Source organism: Pteropus medius, unplaced genomic scaffold (genome assembly GCF_902729225.1).
Source record: "Pteropus medius unplaced genomic scaffold, Ma_sr-lr_union100, whole genome shotgun sequence".
Lineage (NCBI taxonomy): Eukaryota > Metazoa > Chordata > Mammalia > Chiroptera > Pteropodidae > Pteropus > Pteropus medius.
In genome coordinates this window covers 1,058,659-1,078,903 of record NW_024351648.1, presented here as the reverse complement: position 1 = coordinate 1,078,903, position 20,245 = coordinate 1,058,659, and the positions used below count along the sequence as shown (strand labels likewise).

Genomic DNA, 20,245 nt, shown 5'->3' with positions numbered 1-20,245 from the left:
TGATAGCCAGGGCATATGACTGCTCAGGGCTAAGTAGGCCACTCCTCTGCCCATACAGGGATCTCCCATCACATTGCACGGCCATCAAGAATCCACTGTGCCAATTCCCAAACCTATTTATGCCAGTTTTACTCATTATTATCATTCTGTATTTTAATTATTATACAAATCATTGAAATACAAGCAGGGATTATAGAGTTGAAATTTATGTGGCTCTACAAAGATTCAATAAAGGTCAGTCACTAAAAAGATACTGTTATTGAGGTAGAGATTTTATGAAAAAACAATCTGGAAGAATTATAGATTCAGATAATTCTCTGAGAATCTTTAAAGTATATCTCTACTGTAAAGAAACTGAAAGTGGAAATGATTATAAATGTTATAAGTATATGTATGCAAGTAATATGTTTTAGAACTAAAAATAATAAATCCATGCTTCAAAAAAAAGGTTTCAGGTCCACGCCCTGAAAACTGGCAAACGAATGTGTATTTATATATTTTACATTAAACTAAAGATTCAAGAGACATTAAAAAATTTTTCCTCTTTTCACAGTAGTTTCCAACTGAGTAAGTACTTGTTTTGATAGGGTTGAATAACAAGACATTTGCTATAATAATGAAATGCTATGTCAAAGTCTTGAAAATATTTCTGTCCAACAACCAACTAAAAGATTACAGGTAACAAAGCTAAAAAAAAATAATTTTCTAATTTATTTTTAAAAGTTTTTTCCTTGACACTTAGATAGATATGTTGAGAATTAAATACCACCAACTATACTGGCTCAATAGGATTAATACCAGTTGAAAACTGGAGTGTCCAGCACTGATTTTATGGCTGAGTTTTAAAACACTGTTCCCTCTCCCTCTCCCTCTCCCTCTCTCTCACTGTAATAATTCCAAAACATTTTACATGGATTCGAGTCTCTCCATGGTCGTCACCTTTCGCTTCAGGTATACAGAAGCTGGGGAGGTAATGGGCCAGTCAGACTTACCGGGTTATATATGAAGTCCATTTCCAAATAAATAAGTCCTTTAAAAGCTTGTTCTAAATCTTTATTCTTCAATACGTAACAATTGGTTTGTCCATCTCGAATCTGTCATAAGTAATAGATAAAATACAAACATTCTATGGGGTTTAAATGAAACAAAGTGGGTCAAAGTTAAGAATGTAGACTGCATACACAGATGAAGCAAATACTAAAGCAAATACTAAATCCATCATAAATCAACTTATAAATCTAGACTGTTGTCATAACTGTTAAGAAGATAGAGTTACATTACCAGGCTGAAACTAGTATGTTAATGGGAAATTAGTGGTACAAATTATTACTAAGTTTACATGGGCTTGTCTTCAAAAATTCCAGAGGTTATATATTTTTATTTATTAAGAAAATGATATTCTACAAAATCCCTGGCCAGTACTCAAGACTGCCAAGGTCATGGGAAGAAAGAAAACTTGGAAACTGTCACAAATCAGAAGACTAAGGAGATAAGATGACTAAATGCAATGTGGTACTCGAGATCGGGTCCCGGAACAGGAAAAGGACGTTAGTGGAAGAGCTGGTGAAATTTAAATAAAGACCAGAGTTTAGTTAACAGGAATGTACAATGTCAGGTTTTAGTTTTGACAAATCGTATCGTGGCAATATAAGATGTTAACAATACAGGAAACTAGCTGAGGTGTATATGGAAACTCTGAATTCTCTCTGCAACTTTTCTGTAAATCCAAAATTATTCCAAAATAAAGAGGTTATTAAAATATTTTTAAGAAACAAAGAAACTTCTTTTAATAAAACAATCAGTGTTTCACAGCCAGGGAATAAATGCAAATTAAATAAATCAGGATAGCTAAAGTTTAAGCCAAATCTAAAAACATTTGGAATGCACGAAACGCTGACAACCCTTTAAAATAAACAAATCCCTCTGATATCCTCTCTGCCAGCATGTCACACCAGTTCCATACGGTAATCTAGCTGCGGACCCCAGCATGTAAGGAGTCTAAGAAGAATGTTTCCTGTATCATTTGGGAAACAATTTGGCTCCAATTAAGGCATTCTCTTTTCGGAGCTGATAATCAGCAATGCTTTATTATACACAGCAGTCGTATATGTATTAAACTTCTGGCTTGTAGGAGGCATACCTGTTAACTCCAAAAGAACATCAGCAAAATTTGAGCTGACCAAAAGCCCCATTTGAGATTGTAATGATCAAGGATTTGCAACAACATAGGAAATGTGAAGCCATGAAATCTGAGCCATATTTTAAATGACTATTGCTGTCACTACAAGCATTCTGCACAAGTGTTCTCATAAACAGTGGTGGAAATGAGTTGAATCAGTCACGGGGCGGGTGGGGAGGGGGGGTGCGGGGCGGTGGGGAACAGAGCCATTTCACTTTACAAGGGAGAGGTCACCTTCCTTCCCAAAGTCACCCCACCTCTCTAGATTGAATAGATTTTAAACAGAAAGATGGTTTTCCTGGCCAGTGGCTGAGAGGAAGGGGGTGCCCCATAAAGACCTGGTTTCCTTCCTAAACGGTGTCCAAACAGGATTCTGAGCTTCCTCTTTTAGCCACAGTCTCACTTAATAAATTGTGGGTGTTAAAGTTGAAAGAAATAAATACAGAAACAGCATGACAATTTGCCAAGCTGACTTTCGTCCAATTTAGCTTTGCTTCAATTCACAGGCATTGTACCGTTATCTTAAAATTTCCATGATTTCTTAAGGGTTAGGGAAGGTCAACAGAAGAACAAGAGGTATCAGTATAAAAAGGAACATTTTATAGTAAAAGAAGTTGCTGGGGTTTTGTTTCTGTTTTTGTTTTTCTTTGATTTGGTAAATCATAGTTTCCGCTTTCTCAATGTCCTAGTATTGTGTCAGCAAAACAAAAATCCACCAAGGGACATTAAAGCAGTTATTAAAAACAGAAATATAATCAAGGCTCTCCATGTTTGGCACTATAATAATATCTTAAAATACATAAATAATAAGTTTAAAAATTTGTAAAAAGTATAAAAAATGACAAAAAAATTAAAGGCCCTTTGAACTTCCATGAATACCCTAGTACCTCCCTCCAGATGGAAACTAGACAGAAATTTGGCATGTATCTTTCCTAAATTTTTATTGAGAATTTATGTTCACAAATATACCCTAGAAAAAAAAGTATTTTAAATTTTTTGCCTAAGTGTCAAACTGTAAATATTTTGTAACTTCATTTTGTATCTATCAAAATAATTTCATAATTTGTCTGTATGAGTATATAGATCTGCCTCATTTCTTTAAAGTGACATATAATATTCAAAATATAAATAAACTACAATTTAATAATTCTCCTATTGATAAATATTTGGTCAGTCCACTTTGTCAGGCTGTTTGCTATAAGGAATATCTTTTGGGAAAAGGTAAAGAGTAAGGAAAAGAAGACATACACTACTTTGTGGCATATATTTGGGTTAAGAACAGATCAATGCATTTGAATATTTAGTATTACAATTAAACATTGGAATGGTAACTAAAGAGAAAAATTTTTTTAATATTTTCATTATCCACAGTCTGTATATAATTGAACTTCCAACACAAGAATACAAGTAAAAAGCTCTGTAACAACCCAATTTGCCAAATTCCTATAAGTGAGTGTTTATATTATAGGAAATGAAAGCAAAACATATTTTTCCTGTCAAGAACTGTATTATTTATACTTAAAACTCAAAAAAATTATTTCTAGCAGTTTATAATTTTAAAATCTCTATTAAGTAAAGGACAAGTAAAGCACAGCTAAAAGAAAATTCAGAGCAGAGAATCTACATACGCTTTCATCTTCAGGTATGAGATAGTCACTTCAATTGAGAACTAAGTTTAATTGTGAGATCTCTGCCAGCCAAGGCAAAAAAGAAATGGCAGTTTTCAATGTATGACAACAGGAAGTCTCTAAGTTCATCTGGAGAGTCTTCATGGGCTGACATCTAAAAGAATTTCATTTCACTCAAATATAAGGGTCACTGGATAAAATAATAGATGCTATCTTTAAATTCGGTATTACCAGAAAACTCTTCAAATTGACTTGTCGCACATCTCTGCACACCTGCCTCTTCATAGGTGAAGAGCACAGATGTTAGGCAATAATTTTAGGATAGCATCTCTGCGGGATGGTAACATAGATTTAACCTAATCAGGAAAACAACTTCCACAAAAATGGGTCTTCGCATGTCCCTTTACATTGTTTTCAGAAATAATTGATCTATCAGCAAGTTTCATTAAAAGCATGCTAACAGTTAATTCCTAGTTAAATTAGCCAGTAAATGAAAGAGGACAGGAAGTCTGTTTCTAAGTAATAAATCAGAATTTTGGATCCAGAGGACAAAGTTACAGAGAAGAGAGTCTGCTTTAGATTTTCATTTGACCTGAAATCATCTTTAAACTATTCATGCTTTCCTTCAATTTTAAATCTGCTTAAACAAGCCTTAAGTAAAAATAAAAAACTTCTTTTAAGTTGGGTGATACAACTAATTTTTGAGTCAAACAGATACTATATTTATTGTATGAGAAAACTAAACTATTTTTAATCAGGGGTTGGTATGTGAAACAGAAAAAAATCTTTTTCTTACCCGAAACTCTTTTTAAAGAATTATTATTATTATTATTATTATTATTATTATTATGTTTTACTATAAAGTTCTTTGATATGATAAGTTATCAATTGATTCAATAGCAAAGTTAATCAGAATCAATATGAAGAAATAAAACCACCAGTTGGTTTGGGAAATGAAAGATACACATGTAAGATCAAATCCTAAACTAAAGAGCCCTATCGATTGCTTTGGTTTGACTGTCACAAAAAAATGGAGAATATTTGGGTGTGAAGAAGCATTATGCAATCACTCTTTTAATTCCATGCAAAAAGAAAAACACTTTAATGTGACAACACCACAATATACCAGTTGGTCCCAACTAATACACATGCAAAGTGATGTGGACAGGACATGTGGCTGGACAAGAGGTAAATAAACACACTTTTCTTGGTAGTGATTCACATTCATGTCCCCACTCAGAATCAAGCCTGTTTCCAATGGCATGAGTTACACACAGCACGAGATTAAAATGTCTGCAAGGTCACCGTTTGCCCTGACACAAAGTCGACCATCAGTCAGCAGAGGCAGCACTGAATTCATCACCACAGACCCTCTCCACTTACATCGCACCTCTTCTTTCTTCCAAGGCAACCCATCTCATCCACTGCCTGAGTCCTAAACCCAGCTCTAAACTTTGGAGGTGGCAGAGAACCTCGATGCACCCAGCGTCTCTTATCAACTCCTTCCCCTAACATATACACTATCTTTCCAAAAGTAAGGCATATTAATGATATGAACTATGTAAAATTTATAAAAATGATTTAAAAAAACACAATTTTTACAATATTTCATTTTAAACATATAAACACATCACTATTTTTTAATGTATATTTATATTTATCTTATAAAATAGGATCATAGTGTAGAGGCAGATGGGCTGAGTTTAAATTCTGGCTCTACCTCAGACGGGCTGGATAACTTTGGCTAAGTTATATAACTCCTCTGTTCTCCGGATTCCTAATCTGTAAAATGTGAATAAAAAGAAAAAATACACATCTCGAAGGTTGTCGTGAAATAATTAGCAAAAACAGTAATAAAAGCAGTGACAAGAACATAGAAGTTGCTTGTTAATAACATCTAGTTTTTAGTCTTATTTTAATTTATATACTTTTTAATCATTTGTCTATTAATTTTTTAAATGTATGGGAAACATTCCCCAATGTAATAATCGATTCTTCTACATCATTTAGAACAATACTTATGAGTGTCTACGATTAACCAATCTTCATTGTAACCCACTAATATGGTTTCCAATTTTTAACAACTGTAAACACTGTGATAATTGTATATATAGATATCTCTGATACATTCCTAAAAATGAATTCCTGGAGGCGAAATTGCTGAGCCATAGGATATGCCTGTTTTTATGGTTTTGCCCTCCTAAAATGCTGTATCCATTTATACCCCGAGCCTCAGTGAAAAAGCTGGTCCATTTTCCTTGCAACTTTGCCAATCGTAGACATTTCTATTTAATATACAGCAATTTCCTAGGAATAAAATGGCCTTGGGTTATTTTAATATGTGCTTTTTTTATAACTAATGAGACTGAACATTTTCTTTCATATGTTTATTAACAGTAGGCCACGGTAGGACTGTGAAAACGGACAGACTTGGATTCAATTCCCATCCCTGGCATTTAGCATCTGTGTGACCGTGGGTAATTACTGCATCTCTCCAAGCCCCAGTTGCCTCTCTAAAATAGATACCTAGAATACAAATGTTCAAAGATATGTGTATATTAAATTTTTAATACATTTTATTAAGGCTTGTTCCAAGTCACGCTCCCTTCAACTGTTTCAGAGAGTCCTTTTTCTACACTTAGTCATCACTGCTAATAAAAAATCTTTACTATATTTATCAATCTGATTGCTTAAACTAATTTGATAATTTCAGTTCCTAAAACAAGGGTGACAAAGATGATAGCTTATACTATAAGTGCTTATTGTGTGCAATACTGTAATCACTTTACGTTTGCCAAACCATTTACATCCTCACCACAGAACTCCAATACAGGTATTATAATAATTAATCTTCATTTCATCAAGAAGGAAACAGAAACAGAGAGGTTAAGCAACTAGTCACAAATCACACAGCCAGTTAGGGGAGAAGACTACGTGCCAGCCCAAGTGGTCTGACTGCATCTTCTCCCTAACAACCATAATCATAGCTGAATGAAGTATGAGCCCTTCAGATGCTGACTGGTTAGCCTACTCTGATTTCTACCTCTCTAACTTTTCTGCTAGGTTGACTTTCCTTGTCCTCACTGATTTAAAAAAAAAAAAAAACTTTTTATGTTAGTGGTATTATCCATTTGTTTTTATGCTGCAAGTATTTCTCACCAGTCTATCCTTTGTCTTTAATTTACAATAGTAATTTTTGTTTTTGTCATATTGAGATCTTAAAATTATTTTCTTTTACTATTCCTGTTTTTCAGTTTGCTTATGTAGGACTTCTCATTATTTTAATAGTTTTATTTATGGAGTTAGCTTCAAGTGTTTGACTTTTAATTCACTTTGAAATAGTTATTGTGTTTGGTGTAACATATTGATGCATTTTTCCCTGATGGATAAGCAACCAATTTCCCCAGAATCACTTATATAATCCTTAGCTAATCCTTCTCTCAATGACTTCATGTTTCATGTTTATTATATATGAAATGATCCAATTACTTAGTCTTTTTTCAGGTCCTTCAATAAATTTCTAGAACTTCCTCCAATAAGTCTTAAGCATTATACTGGTTTTTGTTTTCTAATATTAGACTTTTGATGCTTTTTTTAAGATTTTTAAAATATTTTTCTATTGGATACGGTCATTGATTTTTGTTTTTAATTTCGATTGTATTTACAACTTAGTGACCTTTTTTCCTTTCAATATGCTATCTATTAATTTTCTTTATATTTATAAATAATATCTGATATTATCACATAGTACCACAAATAGTTTTCTTCATTAAATATTTTTACTTACAATTTTGCATCAACCTGACATAAGAGGCTTAATTTTTAATTGTTACTTTAACAGTTTAATTTTAATGTTTATTAGCATATAAATTCATTAAATTCCTGCACAAGTTCTATTCTAGTGTAAGTACTATTGTTATCTTTATTCTAAAGATGAGAAAATACAAGGACTATTTCTACTGTTTCAGCAATAAGTCTGATGTCTGTAATATTTCTAATGGGTTTCCTTCATCCTGTTAAGGCAGTACTCATCAATTAATAACTTACTAGACAATTTTTTCATGATCAAGAATGAATATTAAATTTTATCAATGCCTCACCCACAAATATTAAGATTGTCACGTTTTTTTCTTTTTTAATGTCAATGGCATAATTACACAATAAGTTTGCTAATGTGTTGAGTCTTACTGACATTCCATGAAAGATATATAATTTCCTTTTTTTAACTCTGATTTGATATCAGGGAATAAATTCATACATTTTCCATTTTCTTTTGTGTTCTTAATAAATTTTGATAATGTAAGAATTACCTGTACCTTTAAGGTTTCAAAAAACATTTGTTAAATAATTTGGAGCTGTTATTTTCTTATTTCAGAGAAGGGAGGACACACAGAGAAAATGGTAGAATTATTTGATAACTTTTTTCTGATATTTCCATACTTATTTTCAATAAATAATGCATTCAGTACCTAACATTCCAATTCCTCCCGTTATATTAAGATAAGTTTCCTTGCCATATTTCATATATTAATTTCTCCAAATGGGAAGTCGTATTATATTTATAATTAACTCAGGGAGACCTGAAACCTTTACAACACCCAAGTTCTCCCAAGGTATGTCTCTGTGTTTAAGATTTCTCTCATACTCCTCAATAAAACTTAGTTGTGTTCTTCACAGTGACTCCTACATTTCTCAATGTTTCATCATTCTTAATAGTATAAGTTTTTCTCTTTTTTTCATTAGTCTTTAAATTACTTGCCTGTTTAATTGCTTTTTGTAGAACTAATACTTGAATTTATCAAATACAATGTTTACATATTTTCTACGTTATTGCTCATTTTTTATCTTCATTGATTCCTTTCTAATTTTCTTGGTTGTACTTATTTTAGCTCCTTCTGTTGGGATGCTTAATTGATTTTCAACTATTGTTGTTTAATTATCAAAACATTCAAGGTAAGAATTTCCTCTGAATAATACTTCTGGCCCTCATCCACGGTTTTTATGTATACTATTTCATTGTTAATTTCTATCATTGCAGTTTTGGTATCTACATTAGCTACGTGGGACTTTTTTTTTTTACAACAGGTGTTTTCATACTTGTTTCATTTTTGTTATTAATTTCTATTTTTATTGTACTGTGATCGCAATGCAGTTTCTGCCTTTTGGGCATCTACTGAGGCACTTTGGACCCACAATGTGATCAATATTTGAACATGTTAAATGAATATTTTAACAGAATATTTTACATATTCGCATGTGTGTATATGCACACACATACATTAATCAAGCTTATCGTTTATCCTCTAAAGTTTGAGAACGACCACCTCGGTATGCCTAAAATGCGTCTGAGAACTTGCTTTAAAAAAGAAAGAGGAGAATGCAGGGTCTGCTCCCTGTGGGATGATGTGCAGAGCCTTTCACTGTTAACAGACACTTTGTCCAAGATGGACTTCCATGTTCTGCTTTCCAAAAACATCACAGCTTATTTATTTTTGGATTCTGATATTTTTAAAGCTGGAGAGACCATATATATTATTATTCTGTGATTCTAATTTTGTATTTTTTCTTGTATTTTAAATAATTTTCACATATATACACATTTGTATGGGAAATTATTCACATAAACGTTCGTGTTTGTTATAACCTTATTGATAATTGATTCTTTTAACCCATAAACTAACCTCTTGTATGTTTTGGACTTACCTTTTATTTACATTTATGTGTGGTACTTTTGCCCTTGGATTCACTGTAAAAGGTTTTCCCATTTAATAGAAAAGGTTAACCCATTCAGCATTCACCATCATGCGTGATATGCTCAGATTCATACGTGCCACCTTGTTATAGGGCCATAGAGGAAGAAGAATCCTACCAGTTATTCTTCTTCCTTAACCTGTCTTTCCCAACCAAGTATCATCTACCCTACATACTACCTATGGTTCACGATAATTCCAGCACGTCAAAGGTTCCCTTCTGTAGTCTCCAGGGCTGACAGAGAAACCCGCCTTATTTTACCTTTCTTTCTTCATTTCAATGGACATATTGGATCAGATTTTGGTGGGAAAGAGAGCTGAATGACTGTGTTCAAAAATCACCATTTTGGCCCTGCATTGGGACTACTTTTAACTTTCTTAAAAATTTAGTTATACATTCATAAATATTAATACAAAGTAAAATATCAATATTATTCATTTTAATGGCCAAGATTTAAGCATTAACCTAAAAAATGTGATTGTGTAAGTGTGTTTATTATAACGTGCAAATCTCATCATAGGTGAAAGTTGGGCAAATACTTAATTGGAAATGCAAATGAAGACTTGCGTGGACATTTATTTGGTACAAGTAATTATAGAAAATTTGTCCCATAAAACTAATTAAGTGAAGCTGTTATTGGTGCAGCTAGTTATTGTGCACATGGATTCACAGAGAAAGCTAAGGCCTGGGCTTCTGAATATAGATTTGCATTTTGGCATGGCTTACACAAGAGGATTCAAATTTGTTTTGAAATACTAGGAAGACCTCAGCAAACTGAAAATGATTTCTTCTTGGATACTGGAAAATAATAATAAATAAATGCTTTTCTTGTTTTACTAAAAGCTGATTTTCAGTCCTCCTCAATTGGTCTACTAGAAAAATCTGAGAAGATAAACATTTTTAAATAAAAAAAAGAATGGCCTTAGATAGATGAGAAGAATCTAGCCTGATTTTCAGGACAGAATTAAGATCATTTAATTGAGGATAGAAATATTAAACAAATCTACTGAATTATAGAATTATTAGGAGATGATGTCTATACCGGAAATGTTTTAAAACTCTAAAAGGTGCCTTCTGTTTTCTGATGTACATTTACTACATTACTGATTGGCAGATTTAAGGAATAAAGTGAAAATGGGCAAATAATAGAAGTCTTTAGATTATAATCCATTCCAATCACACTTTTTTTGATGTTTTTAATCATGTGTAAAAAGTTTCACGTATCTGTATAATCATTTAAAAAATAACTTTTACAAAAGTTGAACTGAAATGAAATATATAAAAAGGTAGCTCACTGACTTGGATTCTTTCTTTTCTCATGTATGTCTAAGCTAATGTATATGGTTTGGACAATTCACCACCATTTATAGACACACTGATTCTAGAATATGTATTTTAAATGAGCCAATAGTCAGCCAGACAATTCACCCTGATTAAAAGATATAGTGAATTCAGAACATGCTCTTTATTTAACAGGCTTAAAGATACTTAGCAAATTACCATTTTGAGAAAGATTAAAAAATGAAGAACAGTCGATATTTCATACTTAGATATTTTAAAATGTAGTTTGCATTTCCTCTAAAAGTGTAAATCAAACTTTAGTTTATGACTTGGTTAAAGAAAATGTATTCTCACAGAAGTTATTCACACTCATCTCCAAGAAATGCAATTTTTGTTTTTAAATATAAAATAAGATATAATCGGGTACGGTTCCATATCCTATAGCTATAATAGTGAAGCACTGATGAATCCATTGTTATGATTCTCTCTAATATTAAAAGAGCAGAGAAAAATCCTTCTAAGAGGCACAAAACATAAAATCTAAGGGTTTTCTCTTTGATGCTTATTTCTGGAGTTTTAATCAATATTTACCCAAAATGGCAGTATAACACCCCCTTAGGAGCTCAGACTTTGATGTTAGCCAGCCTAACTCAAATCCAGCCTCTATTACTCATCAGCTACAGGAGCCTTTTGTGCCTCAGTTTCCTCATTTGCAATGATCATAATAATAAAGCATGCCTCGCTAGGTTGTCAGAGAATTCATGATTTAACAAATGATAATACACAGCACAGGGTTTGCTGGTAAGCATTACTCAATAGATATTAAATTTTTTTAAAAAACCCTAGATCTAAATAAGTAAATTTTAAAACATACCCTCTAAATCAAAGGTTAGAATTATTTGAAAACCAAACAGTCAATGACATAATAAGCAGCTTAAATATTACCTGTTATAGATACTGAGGGTTTTGACTGTTTTCGTCACATTTATGTCTACACTTTAGGTAGGGAATCAACTGGCCTGGAGAGTGCATACTGAAGGTGAACCACTGACCATCGGGAAAGGCCACATAGCTCCTCTGAAAGAGCTGGTCCTTTTCCAGTGTAGTGGTCAAGGAATCAGAAATGAATCTGAATTGAAACAGCTGCACTGGAAAAAGCCGCTGAAGCATATTATTTCGGGGGTGGGGGTAAGGTGGGGGCGGGGTATATAGCCCTAACGGGAAATGTGACTCAGGTCATGGTGCCTTTACGCAGTAGAGACCTTTCTCACCTGGGCTTATTTCTGGACGGGCCACAGTCCTTTTGTATTCGAAACAGACAGTGTAAACCAAATCAAGCGCTCCATGGCTGGACATCCCTGAATTCAAGTGGTGTCCTCTCACCACTAAGAATGAGCTGAAGCCCTTCAAGCTTTTAAGTGATCAGAGTCTTATGCAGCCCTCCTCCAGGCCGCCCTACCCCTGTGTCCTTTCTTGCTCCCCATCTGCTGTTCTCCACCGGGCTCACTCCGTTCCATCTACATCATCTGCCCTGCTATTTCTGGAATTGGACAGTCAAGGCCTGACTTAGAGCCTTCGAATGCGAAGATTTCCTGCCTGGAAGAGTTTGCCCAGATATCCTCCTTAAATTCTCACTCAAATGGCCCCTGCTCGGCGAGGCCCCTGCTGGCCCGCCCATGGGAAACCGCAGCCCCGCCCTCCACACGTACCCCTGGCATCCAGTCCCCTGCTTCGCTGTCCACATAACACCTTGCACTATCTAGCATACTGTCTGTTGGTTTGGGGGTTTGTTTGGTTTGGGTTTGGGTTTGTACGCTGCCTCCTGCAACAAAATATAAGTTCCAAGAGAGGAGACAGCTTCCCTGCTGTCGTTTTTAGAGCATTATCATCTAAAACAATGACTGGCACAAACTGGATACTTGGTCTGGAAAAAGTTAGGGGGTGAAGGGGCTGCTTGCATTGAAAACAAGTCTTTCACAAACCATTCTACCTTGTGTTTTGAAGGATATAGTTTGAAAACTGCATGAATTTAGGTCAGTGGTTCTCCACTGGAAGTGATATTTGCCCCCCATCAGAACATGTGGCAGTGCCTACAGACATCTTTGATTGTCACAATCAAAGACAGGTGGACAGGTGCTACTGGCATCCAGGAGGCAGCAGCACCCTACGATGTTACTAAAGATTTATCGATAAGAAAGAGGAAAAAATATCAAATGTGTGTGTGTGTGCGTGCGTGCATGTGTGTGTGTGTGTAAATATACGTGTGTGTGTATGTATATGAATGAAAAAGGCAACTGCATTGTTCAGACAGCTCTAAAATTGTGCTTCATGTGCTGGTTACACGTATTCTTTTAGGAATAACTGACAAAGTTGTGATTTTAAAAAAAACAAAAAAAAAGGGAGGGAAATCCCAAATTACCATCTCGTCCCTGAGAGCCGGAGCGGCCCGCTGCGGTGGCTCCGAGCACTTGGCAGGAGCTGGCTCTGCGAAGCAGCAGCTGCACCACGGCTGTCTGAGCAGCATCAGGGATATGGGAACTTGGGGAGAAATTAACCGAGTGATCGAACACAGAAGAGGGACAGAGAGGAGCAGCGTCTCCCCGTCTGCAAGCACCACGTGAGCCAGCCTGATCGCGTGGTTAAATTACAGACTGCTCCGGCCATGGAAATGCGCTAAAAGCTTTGGAACAATAAGTCTTTGGGAAGAAATAAATAAAACCTTATTGACTGATAAGGCCACATCAAATTATAGTAATGGTTGGATGAAAAACTGAAATTCTGTCTTGTAGAAGAGTACATTTGGTACAAATATTAATGTCCCATTAATAGGTGACCGGGTCCCAACGTTCCTTTGCCCATAAGGTCATTACGTGGTACTTTCTCCTCTAAATTTTATGGGCTATTTTTCCACTCGGCTCTTAGCTTACTCTGGCATGCTGTCTTTTAGCTGAGCTTTATAAACAGCCCTCTTTTTCAAAAGAGGCTCTCTGCTTTCTCTCACAAAGCCTTTTTGGAGACAGAAAGCAAACATGGCTACTAAAAAGGCAATTAGAACTTTAGGAGAAAATGATCTTTTGTAGAATTGAGAACAACTGTCCAGTTACCAGCAATTAATCTTTGAAGAAATAGGCAGTAAGGAGGTAGTAAAGAAATACAAATATGTTTTTTATTAACAAATAGAAAACCAGTCAGAGGTATGTATTCCTTGAAACCAAAGAAAAACTCGTGTCTTTAGATGGAAAGGTTGACAGTGAACCGAAATGCTGGCCAAATGGTTTTGTTGGTTCGAACAATATTCAACTGACACACAGAGAAAATTATGTTACTTTCTGCCTGAAACTACCAGAACCACTGGATAAGGATAAGGAATAAAGCAGTGGTTTCCTGCTACAGCTGGGAGCATATTTCCCCTCCCCCGGACAGACAAAGACAATAGCAACTCCAAGCCATACAAACTTTTCCACTATAAAATGACTCACAAATTGTGTATTAACAAAAGAAACTTACGGACAGCAAAGGAATGGCAACTTTTCCAAGAAAATCAGGGGGTTTATCTCCATCTTCATCAAACACTGTCACTTCCAAAACATCATGGATATCTTTAACGGGGCTGAACAAGAAACACACCATGTATTATACACAAAAACACACAAGTAAAGTCTGTTCTGTGAGGATCTGAAAACACGGTTTCACTAATTAAGTCTGTATGTCCTTAGAGTATAAAACTACCATTTAATTAAATTCCAAAAATTAAATCAAACTGACTATATTCCCAAACCTTCCATCATAGAAGATTCAGTCATCCATATTAAAAAAAAAAAAAAGAAAGAAAGAAAGCAACATTTTTCCTATGACATGTTCCGTGTCTACGTGCACTCGAGTAGGACTGTTAAACAGGAAGAAGAAAGAATACGGGAGACGGAATGAGTACGGTAAAAGGACCGTGATTTCAAAGCAGTTCTAAGTGAGAAGAGCAAAAATAAGGTTATTTTAAATTAATGAAAAATTAATGTCCTTAAAAAAAAGGTGGTCAAAATCATTAGTCACTGAGATCCAACAAAAGCTTCCTATTGTTGAAACACGCGGAGTGTTTTGAAAAAATACGGGTTATTTATGATTCCTCAAAGACTCAGAAAGCCTCGTCGTAGTCCAGCTACTGTGGATGACCTGCTCCATAGCGATGCCCTGTCCACGCATTCGAACTCAAGCATTTAGGAGGCTGGATAGATGGTTAGTTAGGTGCCTTGAAATCTAAAGCAAACCAAAAGCCTCACGTACATTTAGAAACAGTTTTTATGCTGACCAGAAGCCAGACATCAGCTACAAGGAGAAACAGAGCTACGGTCACTGGCATTATATACAGCTAACAACAGACTCTTGCGTAAGGCAATTTGCAAAGCCATTTAGCAAAGTTCATTCCCTTCTCATAGAGCCTCGGGAACTTTCTACTTGGGAACCATGAACACCATTCAAAAGAAAATATTATCCTTTCAGTGATAAGCCCAGATGGTCCCAGCATTTCTTTAGCATTAGGAGGACAGGGTTCCACCATTTACTCCACCCAAATTCATCAGGGCCGCCCCTTGATGGTTAGTTAGGTGCCTTGAAATCTAAAGCAAACTAGGAAATCTATCCAGCCTCCTAAATGCTTGAGTTCGAATGCGTGGACAGGGCATCGCTATGGAGCAGGTCATCCACAGTAGCTGGACTACGACGAAGCTTTCTGAGTCTTTGAGGAATCATAAATAACCCGTATTTTTTCAAAAGACTCTGGCAGGATACCAGCCTTCAGGCATTAAAATAATGCTATAATATATAGCCCCTTGAATTTAAGGCAGGTGTACATTTGTAATTTTCTTTAACCCTGGAATAAATTTGTCTGGAAGCTTCCATCTAGTCACAGATTAATTTAATCACTAAAAGATCTACTTTACAAATGCCTCCTATAACACTCCTTTGCAGTTCCAAATGGTCTCCTCTATTATTAACACTAAAGTCTATAAAATGAAAGGATAAAAGGTTTTCAGAAGAGGAAAAAAAAAACACCAATAACATTCATTCTTGGCACATAAAAATAGACAGAAAGTTCCACTCAAGAACCCCAGCCAGCCCCAAACATATCAGGGATAATTGGTCTCTAAGTTAAAGCCGCCCCTTGATATTCCAAAGGCTAAAGCACTTACAATGTAAAAACTTTGTTCCACTCAGGATTGAGGGTTTTGTAAATGGTGTGTGTCTGAAGCCGGTCATTGCCCAACTCCAACAAGCAAAAAGGATCGCTCTTTCCTGGGAAGAGAACACAGACATCGGTCAGAGACAAACGAATCTCACAAGTGACAGGGACCGGGCGAACAAGAGCCATGTGCTCTTGTAACAATAAAACTGTGCTTGCCGAAAGAGTGAAGGTGAGCCTGTTCCCAGCAAGCCCCGTGCGAGCCACGCGTGGGAATCTGGGAGACGAACAGAGCCTGCAAGTGTCGTGGCTTAAAAATCATTAATAGATTGGGACTGACATGAACCCAGATGCAGCCTCGAGAGCCCGTGGCCATACTGGTTTCATAGGAGCAGGCGTCATTTTGTCACGTGAGAGAGTTCGCTTTTGTCTTTTGTTTTAAAGCAGAAGCTCATCTCTGTTTCCTTCCTAAATTCTCTGAGTCAAGGTAGATCACTGTTCTGTAACGGGAAGCCTCCGATGACATACATGCAGGCTGTGAGGAAGGGAAGAAAAGATACAAACACAGCTACTCAGGAATTAAAACTGCTCTGGAGGGGGCGGCCGCGTAGAAATCACCACCTCACATACTAAGTGCATCATGAAAACACACAGGCTACATTTTTCGGTGCTCCTAAATGTGAAAGTGTAATTCCATAAAGTCAGTTCAAAGTTTTACCTTAAAAAAAAGACCCTTACTTCTCCTACCTTACTTCTTTTCTTTCCACCCTACCTCCAGCCTCCAAAAGGAAAAAAAAGAATATATATATATACATATATTCAAAATATACATATTTGAAAAAAAATATACACACACACACACACACACATATATATATATATATATATATATATATATATATATATATATATATATATTAGAAAATATTAGAAAATCTCAAACCCAAAGCTAGACCGAGAAAGTTACCGTGTAAAAATTCTCTCCCTTTGTGTTGGGTTTGGCAGAAGGATCTAGAATTGGAACTGTCGGGGAAAGAATGAATGGCTCTGCAATGTCCCTATGACGTGAACACACTGCCTGTCTTTGCAACACGTTGGCAATTTGCAAAGCAGTGTGTACTGAATTAATTGGGGGCATAAGGACAGATGCTCCTCCAGCAAACAGCCAAGGAGACCCCGGCCGGGCCTGATGCAGAGAGTGCTCAGACCTCTTGACCTACTGGCCTCCCACTCAGGTCACCAACCTTACATCTAATTCACTTAATAACCAGGAGCTCTGAGACATGCACAGCAAGAAAGAGAGACTGACACATGCAGGCGCCTGCATGAAGATCATATTTAAATAAATAAATAAATAAATAAATAGATAAATAAATAAATAAATAAATAAGAAATGCAGATGCATGGGTAAGGGTCAGTATTAAACAGGAAATTCCGGACCAGTGACTAGTGGCCTGGACACTTAGATGCCTGGCCAAAGCTTTCAAGTCACTGCAATCATCTCAGTGGCCAATAGACAATGATCAAGCCATGGACATAAACGAATGCGTTAGGATCGTCAGTAACAAACGAAAGAGGTGATCCCTGTCTAAATTTAGCAGAAAAAAAATTTATTGAACTAATAACAAATGGTTCTCAGAGTCATTGCAAACGTTGCAAAATCGGGCTTAAGAAATCACTAGAAACCAAAAACTTGCTTAGGAATGCGCAGGCACAGGAACCTCAACCGGGGTCCCACACCAAGGGAAGCTCCGATGTGGCCCCCGCTTCCCAGGAAAGCCGGCCCCACGGGCCCTCTTGTCCCTGGACCCTGAGAACGGCCGTCTCGAACACCAAGTCTCCACTTCCGCTTCTTGGCCTCACTTGATGCAGGTGTCAGGGCCTCAGAGGAAGCATCTGATGGCTCCTGTGCAGCCAAGCACCCAGGCCCTCATTGCTAGGGCTCAGCAAGCGAGTCCTGGCTTCTTTGTCTCCATCACTGAAACTGGGCTCTAACCCCTTCTCCAAAACATACAGTGGGAAATGCCCCCAAACTAGAAGGGATTTCAATCAAAATCAAGACACAAAAATGCATCAGCACCTGTAAAGTCCTGGTTATTTAAAGACCGCCTTACTCTGGGGACAGGTTTGGCGGGGCACGGGGCAGGGGCTGGGTGGGGAGGTACCTGCCAACACAGACGAAAAGCCACGGGCGTGAGGGAACAGGAGCTTTCGGCTTAGTGCTCGGGTAGCGGATGCTGGCTTCCTTAACCCAAGCCGAAGCAGCTACTTAACCGTTTGTCAGACTGTTAGTAGGTGTCAGTGCTGCTCCTCCAGAGACGACAGCATGACATTCCATCAGCGCTGGCTCTGGGGACACCATCTGACACTTTTAATGAAAGCCCTGGGGCAACTCCACACGGGGCAGAGACCGGCAGCCAGTCCCACGCAGACACAGGTGGCCCGAGCTGTGGCCCCCGCTCTCCGGAGCCAGCACACTCTTAGCTGTCCCAGCTAATGAGGAACAGACTTCCTCCCAGTAACGGGGAACTTCTGTTCCGTGTCTCCAAGGCATGCACCGCACCAACTCTCTGAAGATCATTCCGTCAAAGCTCATTAAAATGCTGCATTTATTAATATTACGATATAAACAGGAATAGAGGAGGAAGAAGAAACAAAGACATCCAAATGTTTATAGAGTAATTTATGGACACTTTATGGGTTGATTTATTTCCCTTAAAACGTTCCAGATATATGGGGACTTGCGATAAAATTTAAATAGCAAGTATTTTTACTTGGGATAAAAATAATGTTCCCATTAAAAAGAGAAATGTTCAAATGATCCCCAATGGCACCAAGCGAACCCCACCAAGCAAACTGACATAGGGACGCTTGGGTCTGTACTTTTCCTCTTTGTTCCGCCTAATTTTACAGGTAAAACATCTAGATGACTTCTTCTACATCCAGGTGCCATGTCACCTTGACACGGTCACACCACCGGCAATTCAGTTTCACGGTGTTTTAGCACCTTCTGCTCAATAGCTTTTGCTATTTTCAACACCACTTTAAAATTCATTTATATTCCTTGAACGGCAAGTAGAGGTTTCTCATTTAAATAATTTTACCTTTAGATCAGTTACAGAAGTTGAGTGACAAGTGATAAATGTATTTTAGAGGTCACATTCTCCATCTGACACATGTTTATTAAACGCCCGCTCTGCTCCTGGCACTGGACCAGGCCCTGATGCACACAGGCCACCACATCATTCCCTTCAAGGAACACTCATGATAACCTCTGCTTTTCAGCAGATGTCACCTTTCCTGAGAAAACTCCCCTCGCGCTCCCTAGCAACGGGCTGAGTTGCCCCCATCTCTGACCTCTGACTGTATACTCTCCTTATATCTCTTCTATTCTGTATCTGCACATTTTTGCTCCAGATTTAGCCCTGTAAATCATTTAAGGGGCCTGAGGCGGACAAACCCAACATATTCGCGCCCCTGCCATCCCTTCCGAAGAGTGCTATGGCCCAGTGTGAGGGGGCAGCTGGGACCCTTGAGTTCCCGGGGATGGGTGCTGGCTCCTCCCACTCTGTGCGAGAAACCATGTTTCATGCACGTTCTCATTTAATCCTCTGTGAGGTAAGGAAAGTTTGTGCCACGTTGCAGATGAGGAAATTAAAGTTCGGAGAAATTTTAAGTTGGTTGGTTAAGGTCCAGGAAGAATTCATAGTGGAGGTGAATCTTAAGCATGGTTTAGGAGGGGACTGATTTAACTAGCTGAAATATGTAGGTCCTTCTTAATGAGATAGGGACAGACCACAGCCTTCAATTTATTAACTAGAGAGATAGAGAGAGAGAGACAGATAGACAGACACACACACACACAAATATATATATATATATATATACACTAAATAGCAGAAATCAAGAAATGTAATATAAGTAGATAAACTCAGAAATTGGCTTGAAGCCTTGACGGCCATGCTCCTGACCTCAGCAGTATAATTCGCATTAGACACTATGGTTCATGCGAAGGCAAGGACCAAGTCCTATCCCTCCCCATGTCACCAGGGCCTACCCCAGACTCTCAAACAAAGGAAGTGTATTTGCTGAATAAATTAAGATACTACTAAGAACCCAAACACTAAGATCGTAGTGATTCCCTTGCTGGTCCAGGGAACAGCAGACATGAACGGCATTCATTCGCTATCATGGTAACAGTAAGTTAGGGACCGCTAAGTCTTCTACATACTT

General features: G+C 37.1%; 1 protein-coding gene across 7 annotated transcripts in view; it reads right to left on the bottom strand.

Moving 5' to 3' along the window:
• MCTP2 (multiple C2 and transmembrane domain containing 2) overlaps positions 1 to 20,245 on the bottom strand; it is a 161,682-nt gene that overhangs the window by 46,009 nt on the left and 95,428 nt on the right. For all 7 annotated transcript variants that reach the window (XM_039844054.1, XM_039844055.1, XM_039844056.1 and 4 more), the window contains 3 exons: positions 16,023 to 16,125; positions 14,347 to 14,449; positions 993 to 1,094 (listed from right to left, as the gene is read on the bottom strand). In XM_039844054.1, coding sequence (XP_039699988.1) covers positions 993 to 1,094; positions 14,347 to 14,449; positions 16,023 to 16,125 — 308 coding nt within the window. The remainder of the gene's footprint in view (positions 1 to 992; positions 1,095 to 14,346; positions 14,450 to 16,022; positions 16,126 to 20,245) is intronic.